General features: G+C 46.8%; 1 protein-coding gene across 2 annotated transcripts in view; it reads left to right on the top strand.

Annotated features, from left to right (window-relative positions):
* The window catches only part of MSN (moesin), a 71,559-nt gene that overhangs the window by 39,576 nt on the left and 19,277 nt on the right, over positions 1-12,706 (top strand). For both annotated transcript variants that reach the window (XM_006020509.3, XM_025200115.1), the window contains exon 2: positions 697-780. In XM_006020509.3, the coding sequence (XP_006020571.2) occupies positions 697-780 (84 nt within the window). The remainder of the gene's footprint in view (positions 1-696; positions 781-12,706) is intronic.

Raw genomic sequence — 12,706 nt, 5'->3', positions numbered from 1 at the left:
TGGGGAAATTGTACATTAATGTCGCTATTATCTATCAATGTTCCAAGATTGGCAATAATAGACTGGTAACAGATTCAAAGTGATTTCCCTTGTTGAAGGGAATACCTATAAAGAGAACAATTACAAAGAAAATGTTTTCCTACTGCAAGATGGGCTTATCAGGTGCTTGTTAAATGCCTAGGTATCTAAGGTACTTCCAGAGCTTAAGTATGGCATGGCTGTGGCTTTGGAGCTATGCATACGATTTGTTACACATTGTATAGAGTGCATGAGTTCTTGCCCCATACTGTAACTTTCCGGGCTTACTTATGAAACTATTGGTGGGGGAGGGAAGAGAAACTGTCTTAAGCTGCAATAAGTGGAGTCAACCATATGTCACTCCCATGCGTTGGACATTTATTTAGGGTTTAACTATTTTAAAGTTCGATTAGATGGGTTAAATTTCTCAAAATGCTGTGAAAACAGGAGGGTCTATTGCTTAAATCCCCCATTTAACTGATAGGGTTTAAGAAGGTATTACATGAGTCAGCTGTCTTGTAATGTCCAATTTAGGGTGTTCCTGGGATTCTTATCTCAAGTCCCAGGTGCTAGCCACTTTTGGAAGTAGAGCAGTAGACTAGATAAACAAATCACTGATCTGACTTGGTATGCCAGGTCTAGTGAACACTTGTAGTAACTATTTTCTTTCCTCTTCAGATCAGTGTGCGAGTTACCACCATGGATGCTGAGCTGGAGTTTGCCATCCAGCCCAACACCACGGGGAAGCAGCTCTTTGATCAGGTAAGGTGATGCACCTGTGGAAGACCTACATTTTGAGGACGACTCCTCTTGCTTGCTTTCAGCCTTCATAGATGCAGTTGCCCAATATAATTTGGAGGCTCTTAAGAGTGCAACAGCCCTCCAGAGAAACTAGTATGGTATAAGGCAGGGGTTTCCAACCTTTTCATGCTGAGGACTGGCAAGCTGCAGACCGGAAGTAACAGTGCACCAGCAGTGACCAGCATACCGCGGGCCAGCAGCCAACTCTTTTTTTTTTTTTATATATTTGCTTCCAGTCCGCAGTTTTCTGGCCCATGGTCACTTCTGGTCCAGCCGCCAACCCTTTGTGGCCTCGTAGTGGGCCGTGGCCTGGGGGGTTGGGAACCCCTGGTTTAAGGAACTATGTGGCATCGTGTCCCAGCCAGCACCTGCTTACTTGCGTTTCCGTAACTCCTGGAGTATAAAATGTTGTCTCCATCTTCAGAGTACCTTTTGTATCTAAGGCAAATTACATGTTAAAGTGGGAGAAGACAAACATACAAACTGTTTACTTTGACATGATTGGTCAATTTATTGTCAGTGACATAGTAGCTGTTGGTCTCCAGGTGTAGCTTGGAGACTAGAGCAGTGGTTCCCATACAGGTACCATCAGTGGTATGCCGACATCCTATCAGTGGTACATGTTAACAGATTTATTATAATGGCTTTATAATTACTTTTATATGACAAATTTGCTGGTGGTACTTAAGGTTGTATCATTTCAAATTGGTGGTGCCTAATCTGTCAGTTTGGAACTGCTGGACTATAGTAATGCCCTTATGGGACAGGAGAAGTAAAGCTGATGTTCCAGAATGGAAACTCCCCTCTATGTAAAGGCAGTTTCAGTCTGCAGTGAGGAGTGAAAGCTTACCTGACCATTAAATATTATCGCTTTACTGATGTCAAGTGTGATGGGGAGCCCTTGATGCTGCAAGTCTCTTCCCAGGTACAGCTGGCTACATCTTGATGCTCTGGCTTTTCTCCGTACTCATTGGCTGGAGTTGGGAGGAAGTCAGCTCAGCCAAACAGAAGCAGGGAGACATGTGCAGCCCAAACTTGGAGCTGTGAATACAAAGACATTATCAACTGCAGCTGTTAAAAAAACTTCGGCAGACTCCATTACACAGCTCGGCTGTAATCCCAGAGGCCCTATCCAGGCTACTGCCCAGCCGCTCAGAGCATCCGTTTAGCTTGTAGAGTGATGCAATCGTGTCTCAGACACTGGGGGCTTTGTCAAGCTGCTGCTGAGAGGAGAGAGGAAGAAATCAGGAGCTGGCCTTGCAGAAGAATCTGAACAATGAATGATTAACTTAAGCTCATTTTCATTTTTAAGCTCTCTTGTCTGCTGATTCCTGGCCTTGAAATAAATCATGCAAGTGGGTGTGGCTCTCAAGAAACCCTAGACATTCTGGGGCCAGCCTTTGCTCTGAGTCTGGACTGTTGAGGGAAGGGAAAGTCCATTACGGTTAATGTATCCATAAAGCGGTCTGTCTCATTTGGGACCAACACTTAATTTTGCACTACACTTAAATTTTTCTTCCTTAAATGCTTCAGTGCTAGCTGGTGCAATGGCTTTCTTGTAATGCAGTTCTGCAATATGGAAGAATAGGGTGACAATCGCACCTGTACCCTTTGTAAGGCCTAGTGTTTCAAGATATCTAAGGGGAGTAAACTTCTTTTTCTTCCTCTGTAAATTCCCTTTCTAAAGAGTACATAGTTGCTGGCTTGGGCTGCTTCCTTGCTGCTGTATAGCAGTAGCTCCTCATGGTTTTAGTCCTGTGATTTGTGACTTTCTCAAATAACAATTTAGTTATCCCTATAGAATGTTTTGGCATATAGGACTAACCAGCACAAATGTACATTTAATAGCAAGCACAGTACATTGTTACTGCAACATGATGGAGTAAGTGTAATGCTAAGATGTTTCAAAGTACATGAATTGAGAGCTTGCAATTCTGCATAAATAATCACTTTTTTTTTTTCCCTTACCCTCCCCACCTTGGAACAGCTCAGTTGGACAGTTCATAGGTTCCTTATGCTTATGCTTCAGGGTCTAAACTTAGACATGCTTAACAGGCCTGTGCAAAGCGGCTAGTATTCGCTTTGGAGTCAGATTCAGGGGACAGTGGTCTGATTCAGTGACTTGAATCACTGTCCCAAATTGGTTTGGCTGAATCTGCTGCTGAATCTCTGAATCAAACGGGCCCCATTCCCTATCTCCTCTCCCAGCCCTATCAAAAACAAAAAAAGCCCCGCACTCACTGGATGCTGCAGCAGTTGCTGGGACCACTGGGGGCTTGTGGCAGAGCCACCCACGCAGCACAGGGCAGTGGGGGATTGCCCCCCTGCCTGGCAGGAGCTAGTAAGTGCAGGCTTTTTGTTTTTTGTTTTTTTTTTTAAGGATGCTGAAGCTGGGTACAGCAGCCATTGATGGGGCTGGGGGAACAGGCAGGAGATGGGGCCTGGCAGGGGTGTCGTCCTGTTCCCCCATGGGCCGCTCCCTCTTCCTCCACTCCTGCCCCCTGTCCTTTACTTACTGGTACAGAGTCCAGGTCCAGCTCCCTGCAGTAGCAAGCGGGGACTGCCTGAAACTCTCCAAATCTTTTTATCGAATAGTTTTGGAGGGCTTCAGATCAATTTGGACCTTTTTTTGGTCTCCTGATTTGATTTGGACATTTGGCCTCCAAATCGAATTGGTGCATGAAGCTTTGCACAACCCTAATGCTTAACCATGTAGAACAATGATTGTCAACCAAGGGTACGCCTACCTCTAGGGATACTTAAATGTCATAGGAGTTATGGGGGGCTTCTGCCACTGCATGCACCTGATGGAGACTTGGGGGGCCCATGGGCCCCTTCACCCCCAATCTGTTTGGGGCAGAGGCAGCCGCTGCTACATGATGGGCTTTGCGCATACCACTGCAGCTGCCCTGGGAGTGGTGCGACGCCATGTGCCTGCCACTGCTCTTCCCTTCCCCTGCAGACTTACTGGCAGGAAGAAGGGAGGTGCATGTGCACATGCACTCAGCTTCCCCCCCCAATAATTCTAATATAAAGGGGTACATGAGCTGAAACTGAGACAGAAGGGGTACACTTGTTTAAAACAAGGTTGAAAACCCCTGATGTAGAAGAAGGGTCTGTTGAAGTACTACTTACTTCAAGAGCTCTTGTGGCTGAGTGAACCAGGGAGCTGGGGGTTCCCAATCCGGCCTAGCTTGCAACTCAACTGGTTTTATTTTCCCTTGAGGCAGATCTTGTGTTTGGGTTTTTTTGTCCACAGAGTGCATGCAGGTGCTGAACATTAGTTTTCAATGACTTGAGTCTGTGTCTTGGAAGCCTTTGATCATGCTTCCTGTATTAAATATAAATAAACAAAATACTGTCACTACTTAGTAATTACATTCCTTTGTCCTGCTTTTGGGCAGCTGTTGTAGTATCTCCCCATGGCTTATTTCCACTGCATCTGTGTGAAATTAAAATTCTGTTTAAGAAAAGAAATCTTCCAAAGTGAGAGGTGAGGAATTGTGTTCTAGAGCTGCATTATCATGGGCAGCTGCTGCTGCAGGCAAAGCACACTTTGCATGGTTTGCAATGGTTGGGTTACAGGCAGGGTCACTTGTCTTCTCCCTGTTCTCCGTACTTCTGGCTTGCTAAATCATACTGCACGGGGGGGGGGGCAGGGAAACAAAAGTAAATCCTTTTGGCTTTTAAGTGCCCAAGTTTCTTTGGGAATCTCAAGAGTCCAATTCCCCTAACTGCCCTGGTGGTACTGAGCACCCATAAATGTCACGGGAGTAGCCATGCTCACTGACTCTGAAAGTGAGCTAGTTCTTGGGTCTACTTTTTAAAAGCTGCACCAAGCTAGACAGACCTACTTTGAAATTTGTTGCACGCTTTTTTTTTAAATTTTTTTAAATGGCTTTCTTCAGTGCTAGGGCTGGCTTTGCTTTTTCTTCCTCTGACAAAACACGGGAGAATCAGGAAATGTAGAAGGCTTCTTGAAGTATGTCAGTGCAGTAGCAGTGTGCCAATATATCAGATTGGCACAGATATAAAAAAAAAAATAAAATTGGCTGTATTGGAAATCTGCCTTGTAGTCGATTTAAATGCCCTGTTCATTCACACAGCCACAATTTAGCCCGTAGGCAGCAAGCAGCATAGCCCAGCAGCTTGGAGAGCTGTGTGCAGCTGGTAAGTCTGTTGTGGTGGGAAGGGGCGGGGGCGGGGGGCACACCAAGGCCCCTGCAGTGAGGGAAGGGAGTGGGGCTGGAAAAAGTACTGCTCCAGCCAAGGTGGGGCAGGGCAGGGATGGAGCTGTGGCTCATCAGGGGGGTGGGGGTTGGGGGGGGGGCTTCTGCCACTGCGCACACCCTGGTAGGGTGTGGGGTGGAGGTGCATGTGCCTCTAGATCTGTCGGGGGGAGGTGGGCTGCTGTTGGGGCTGCAGCAGCTGGGCTAGGCTGTGCTCAGGATGGGCAGTGGTGACACTGCCTGGCAAGGGTTTGGGGGGCCTACAGCAAATTTTGGGGTGGCTGCAGCCCCCCTAGCACTACTGCCACCTGCCCTGAGTGTAGTCTGGCCCAGCTCCTGCTGGGAAGAGCCTGGCGCAGCCCCAGTCCCAGCCACGCCCCATCCCAAGGGGGACATGCCCTCCCATGGTGTGCAGTGGCGGGAGCTGCCCCACCCTCCCTGTGCCTCTTGGATGAGCCATGGCTCTATCTGCCCTGCCCTGGCTGGGCACTGCCTGCCTCAGCCCGGCTCCCTCCCTCACCATGGGGGCCTTGATCTGCACACCCCCCTTCTTCCCCCTCCCCTTACATCACACTTACAGCATGGAAAGCTGCGTGCTTATCGGATATTGGATCAGCATTGGCTGATATGGCTCCTTAAAAATCAGCTTTGGTGCACCCCTGCAGTGCAGTTCCCTTTTTTTTTTTCCCTTCAGACTTCCACTTTCAATTAGCCATGTATTCTTAGTACAGCTCTTTCAGGTGCATCTCCTCACGATTTTAAAGCAAAACTGCACTAGATGGTAATGCAGTGTCCCTTGGTGTTGGGGGTGGGAGGGAGGGGAGCAAAAACTGAAGGGGGAAAAAGTCTGGCAAGCCTAAAGTTAAATGAGCAACTGAGTGACTTGGTGAGAGGCATTTTAGCTGTGAAGGAATCTTGTGCTCGACTTCTCACTGTCTCCCTGACCAAACTTAAAATGATAGGAATGGTGGGTATGTATGTTTGCATCATGTTTCTGACACAGTGGTGCCCCCTGCTGGGAAGAGCCCATTGCCACCTTAGCCTCAAGCGGGCAGCCTACCCTTGTCCTGCACACAGATCTGGGGGGCACATGCCCCCCATGCCTCCCTCAGGGGTGCACACAGCAGCAGGAGCTTCCCCCTTCCCCCTGGATGAGCCACTTACTGCTTCATCCTGTGCCCTGCCCATGCATCCTCTGCCCCTGTCCCTGCCCCACTTCCTCCCTCACCTTGTGGGGGGTGGGGGGTAGAGGGGGCCTCGATCTTCTCCTCCCTGGCACAGGCTTACCAGCTGGATGCTGCATGTTGGCAGTCGGATTGGTATCAGTTGATACGGCTCCCCTGGTCCCAAGTAAGGCAGTCTGCCTTCACCCTACACAGATCTGGGGGGCACATGCCCACCCCTCCCTGCCCTGAATGAGCTGCTTTTGGCTCTATCCCATGCCCTGCCCTTGCTGGGCTGCCCCTGCCCTGTTCCCTCCTTCACTGTGGGGGTCTCAATCCCGCCCCCCCCCCCCCCCCCCCCGACTTACTAGCACGACACTGCTTTCCAAGCGGCTGGGCTGTACTCCTGGCTGCCGCATGCTGTAGCTGAGCACATACACATGGCATTTATTGGCAACATTACTACTACATTCAGCCAAAAAAAGCCACTTGCCAATGTCAATCTTTTTCCTTTTTATTGGTGCTGCTATGGTATGGGTCAATTGTATTGGTGCACCTCTAGTTAAGTATAGAAGCTCCATCTAAGTGAAGGACTTCAGAAAAGTGGAGACTGAGGGGAGATGTTTTGGGGTAGGAAGACTGTTGGGGATGAGTGACTTCAAGATGCTCTGGGGAGTGAAGTGAGAAATTTTAGGCATTCGTTTTATTTCAGGTCTGAGGCTGTTTGCTGATTCTGGGAAGGCTGAGGGAGTTTTGGAAGCTGCTGCTATGTTGGCGCTAACTTTATTAATCTAATCTGTTTTCTAATGCTGTGCTGGAATTCAGCAACTGTCTTTGGACAATTACAAGAGGAGGAAGTTGATTGCAAAGGAAGTATCTCATTCTGTTCCATCAACAATGGGAAATGTATAAATCCTGCCTCCCAATAAGATGGATTGTTCCAAATTGTTATTTTGGCCAAATGTCTGCTGTGGTGTGGAAAAGGTTGAGTTATTCTGTCGGAGGCATTTGCACAATGGGTTTGGGGTGATGAAGTAGGAGGAAAAGACTCTGAATAGTCCAGTATGCTTGTATACAGGTTCACTTGCGTGGTGATTTTATCATTTGGCTCAAAGCAGCACATGGAAGTTTCTGAAGCTCTTCTTAAAGCTGTTGTATCTGGCCACTTGCTTTTAACATTGGGTTAAGGTTTTGTTGATATGCTTAAGATGGTTCAGAGAACGACTCAATCATTACATGTACCCTCTGGTATTTAGCCCTGACTTGGTAGATGCGGAGCCTTTTAGTTGTTGCTGAGAACATAACCACTCACCATTATTTACATTGTTAAGTGTAATGAGAGCAAAGAGCAGTAGCTGATGTGAAGACAATACCAATTGTGTGCATGGGACAAACTTAACAATGGGAATCTTTAAATTGAGGAATTTTGGCTAGCAATCAATAGTTGACTTCCAACTGATCTGAACTAGTACTTTGGAGGGAGGGGTGAACTGGCTCTGTGCACTAGTGGCTTTGTGTTGGGCTGGTGGGCACGAATATGGCTTCTGCCCTCCTCCTAGGACTAATGCCTTGTAACCAGCCCATTCAGCATGTTGTGCTCAAGTCATCCCTGCCTGCTCTGACTAGTTAATCCCTGTTGGAATCCTTGAAGGCCCGTTGGTTGGTTCAAGGCTCTTCCTATGTAAAGTCCAAAGTGCTGTATGCTTTTTCCCTCTAATCTCCAACTCCTTCTCCCCCTCCACCCTGCTCTGTACGTGAGTTCCTTTTACACCTGTTCTTCTGCACGTTGTGTAACACCATCTATCTTGCATCTTACTCTGACTTTTGCCTCTTGCTGTTCATGTTCTTGCCTGCATCGGCCATCTCTCCCCCTAGAGCTAACTTCCCCTTGTAGTTGGGCACATCTTTCACACGAAGGCCATTTTCCCCCATCCTGCTTGTGAGACAGCTTGTGCTAAATGTAAGGGTGTGTCTTATTAGTCTGAGCACCAAATGCACCAGGAGATCCAGTTCAGAGCTGCTGCACTTCTTTCTGCAGCTGTTAAATTGGGGGGATTAACTGAGTTTAAGATCCAAAAGTTCTTGGTTATGCAGAGGACCAGTGTTCTGGGATTGCTGTCAATTTTCCTTTAGACTAGAATGAGTTGCTTGTCCTGCTTTACCTTCTGTCCTGGGAGCTTTTTTGGTATAGCAGATTGGATGTGTGACCAAGTTGTGGTTTCTGTCTTGGGTGTAATCACTTCCTGACTTTAGCTGTACTAGCTGCCTTAAGCTGCAGCAAGATTACCTAACTGCTGACCCACTTTTTCTCCCTGCTACTGCTTCTGGCAGCCGTGTATGTTTTTGGCACTTTGCAGAGAAAATGACTTTGCCTGGAGTCTGTTTGCAAAGGCATATGCTCTGCTCTGCTAGGCCTAATCTTGCCACTCCCTAGATCTGTGCACAGCAGTACCTCAGAAGCATCCTTTAATTTGTTTGGGGGCAACAGGGGAATGGACATCTCATTGGCTTTAAGCTGTTTCTTTCACTAAACCTTGGAAAAACTAGACAACCATACACTTTTTACATGTAGCCAAATCTCTTTTTTTTGGAAGTCACCTGGAATGAGCATGCTGTAATGCCTACCTCAGCTTCATTAAGCTGTTTTGAAGGATTGGTTGGCACAGGCACTGCTACATTATACTTACCAATAGCGGTTTCTACCTAACCAGGGTGGAGGATAGGTGGGTGCCTGCAGAAGTGGTGTCACAGCAGGGACTGTCTGAATGGCTGTCTGAACTGATTAAAAATAACCTTGCCCCCCACTTTCTACCTCTGTCCAGTAGTTAAAAGGTGGCATTTGCAGTGACAAAGCAGCCTATCCGATTCTAAAGGCTATCTTCCCACTTCCATCTGGAGACTAGCCTTCTGCTCCACGCTTGTTAGTTGGCTGTGGAAATGTTTGGATCCCTTGTGTATCAGTAAATTCTTCAAAATGGCTTCTGCTGTTTCTTTTGTAGCCTTTTAGTGTGGAGCATGATGCTTATCAAATAAATGCATGCTTAGCTCTACAAAGAATTTACAAAATAGCATCATCCATGTATTTTTATTTTTTTTTTAGCAAGGTGCACAGTACAGTTAATCCAGCAAAAACCGAAAAAAAGCAGTTGTATACAGCTACAATACTAAATTCTCCTGGTCTGCTGTGAAGTACCAAAATCATAGCACTGACCACCACTTTTTCTTCCCTTTTGATACCGTTCTATATGGATCAAAGCAAAAAAAAAAAAAAGCTTTTAAATCTAGATTCATTTAATAACCTGGCATATTTATAGGAGTCTATCCCTTTTTTATTGATTACTGCTGCATATAGAGCAAAACTTTAAGTAGTCTTATGGGCATTTAGTCTTCTACGTGGGCTAATATACTCTCAGTTGAACTACCAACTAAAGTTATAAAATGTTGCTGTAGACTATGAAATCTTGCCCTGTTCTTCTCTATTCCACTTTCTCCAACCCCCCTGTCCCCTTTCCTCTTTGGAATAAACTGTTCTTTCTGTAGCTTTTTATCAGGTGTACTCTGGTGGGTCTGGCTGATCTGCTGTTTTACAGACAGGCAGCAATAATTCACTTTCTAAGTGCTTCACACATGGGCCTAGCAAGAAGCTCCTACTAGCACTAGGTTTGTCTTTTGAAGGCATGGTGTACAGGCTAGACTCTTTTTGCACAACCTGATTTTAAATTCTGATTTGAAATCCGTGGCTATACTCATGCTCTTAGTACAGACAGTCAAGAAGCCAGAGGCTGAATGGATTCAATCTTTCCAGATTAGCTTAAACTGCATAGACTGAACCAGTCTGCAAGTGAACAGACGTTCACTGTTTATTCTGGAAATGTAGCTGCATGACTGCAGTGGCCCAGACCAGAAGCTGGGGGGCGCTAGAATATGCCTCCCTGCTTTGCTAGAGCAGACAGCTTGGATCAAGGCTATCCTGCCCACCCTTCAAGGGGAATTTGGGGGGAGATGCAAAGTATCCTGGGATGCTGGGGGACTGAGTTAACATGAATCTGGAGGGGATGTGGGACAAAAGTTCAGTAAACCAATTTAACCTAAATCAGCTGAGCCTAATACTACATCCATCCAGGTCTATCTTAGAGTGGTTTTGGCCACTTTGAAAGCGATTTATATGTACTGAGCTTCTGTGTGTTAGAGATTTGAACAGGTTTCTGATCACTTATACTGGTTTATGTGCAACTTTTGTCCCTAGTCCATAATATTTTCCATTTGCTACCTACATGAGTGGCAGTTGGGCCTCTTAAGTAGAAGCTGGCTTGAAATTAAAAGCCAGCTAATGCAATTTTGTGCATAACTTGCACTCAACAACAGTGCCAGTGCTTAAAATATCCTCCATTCCCTCCTTTGCATATGTTCTTCCAAACCACAGAGCACTTCTGCATCTGAAGTATTCAGACTAGACTATATCTGCTTGGATCCTGCCAGCCCATTCTCTCTTTTTGTTCTTCCAGACAGTCAAAGAAGGGTCCTGTAGGCTGTGTGAACTACTATTTAACCCCTACTTCACTTGCAGTGGTTCCTTAAGCAGACTTCTCAATATTTGGATCTGCTTGTTGGAGAAGGTTCCAAGTGATGGATCCCATTAATAACTAGTGGCTGCTTCCTAGGTGGTACAGATGGATACTAGTTTTTGTATAAAGATGTCAACTCCAAGGGCTGGAGATGGAAACTGTGGCCACAAAACTGTAGATTTCTTTAAATATTCAAATTTTATTGTTCTAATCTTAAATCACATTTTGAAGATTTTTTTTCTTCCCAAAGTCTAGAAAAAAACAAGGGTCTTACTCCAACTTCATCAGCATCTTTCTTTTTTTTTCTACCTACCCTTTTTCACACCTAATGACTGTACAGTTGTATATGTAGAAGAGCTACTGTGATAGTAGTTCACACCACGGAGTGTTCTCATGTTATAAGACTAAGCACAGTTTTGAGTCCTCCTTGGCTTCAGATTCCCACTTCTGAGAGTAAAAAATGATCCTCTTCTATACACCTCCCATGAACACTTGATCACAGTCTACTTCTGCTGCTCTGTACACCAGCTTTTAATGCCATGTCTTACAGGCTTCCTTTTACTCAGGAATGACAGGGGTCTGCAGGTCCCACAACCTATTAAAATGCAGTATTTGCTATATGCAGAAATTTTAGCATGATGACCAGGTGAGGTGAGACTGAGATTTAACTAGAGTGGTGTGAAACTGTTTCTCAAGCACAATAAAACTTTTGTATAGTCAAGTCTTTGGACATTCTGTAGTTACCTGATCTGTGCAACGAACCACAGAATCAAATCCATGGTTATATGGGGGAAGTAAAAGAGATGGTATGGATTTCTAAACTTCAGGTTTCTGGCTTTCCAATTCTTTGGAGCTCCAGTTCTTCTTGAAATAGATGGCTTTTGAAAGCAGCTCATCTTGGATTCTTCTTTTTTAACAACTGCCTATCTTCCAGGTACGGGCATTAGATTTCCCACGGGACAGTTCTTAAAGATCAAGATTAGACTAGGGAACTTAATTGAAACTGCAAAGCTTCTAAGCTAGCCCTGTGGAATCTTTCAATAAAGCCAGTTCAGTCCCAAAGAAAGAACCTGAATCTGTGCAAGATTTCATATCGTATATTGGATTCTAAACTTTATGAAGCCCAGGACTTAATGAGTCAAATCTAACGGTGCACTGATGGGGATTTTCGGGGCCAATACCAATAGCTGCTTGCTTTTTTGCTTTTAAAGAAGGCATATTGGCTGATTCAGATTCCATTTCCAATGCAGTATGGAGCACTGCATGCAGATGGTCTGACTCTTCTCTTCTTCCCCCCCCCCCACGCCACTTCCCTCTCCCCTTCCACCACAGTCTTACCAAGGCCCATGTGGGGAGGGAAGGAATAGGGAAGGTGCTGCCCAGCTGGGGCAGACAGGGCGTGGGATGGAGCTGTGGCTCATTTGGAGGGCGTGGGGGTGGGGAGGGGGGATAGACGGCTCCCACTGCTGTGTGCACCTCGGGAGGGTGCAGTCGGGGAGTCACGTGCTCCCAGATCTGTACAGGGGAAGGTGGGCTACAGCTGCAGGCCGGGACTGGGGCCTGGGCTGCTGTTGCAGGCTGAGCTCTGGGTGGGTGGGGGTGGCACTGGGAGGGGGCTATGGGGGAGGTTGCAGCCACCCCAGAATTTGCCATAGCCCCTCCCAAGCCCCCTTCCCAGTGCTACCATTGAGTGCAGCCTGGCTCAGTCTACCCTCTGGGAAGAGCCTGGTACAGCCATGGCCCGGGCCTACTGGGAACTCCTGTTATGGGTGGGCCTGTACCCCCCCCCCCCCCCCCCCCCCCTTCCTGTGCCCTCCCAGGGTGCATGCAGGAGTGGGAGCTGCCTCCTGCACCCTTCAGACAAGTCATGGCTGTGTCCAGAGCGCCTCCCCCAGTCCTATTCCCTCCCTCACGGGGAGGGGGGGGGGGG

The sequence above is a fragment of the Alligator sinensis genome, unplaced genomic scaffold (assembly GCF_000455745.1).
Source record: "Alligator sinensis unplaced genomic scaffold, ASM45574v1 scaffold809_1, whole genome shotgun sequence".
NCBI lineage: Eukaryota > Metazoa > Chordata > Crocodylia > Alligatoridae > Alligator > Alligator sinensis.
This window is presented reverse-complemented; position numbering and strand designations above follow the sequence as displayed.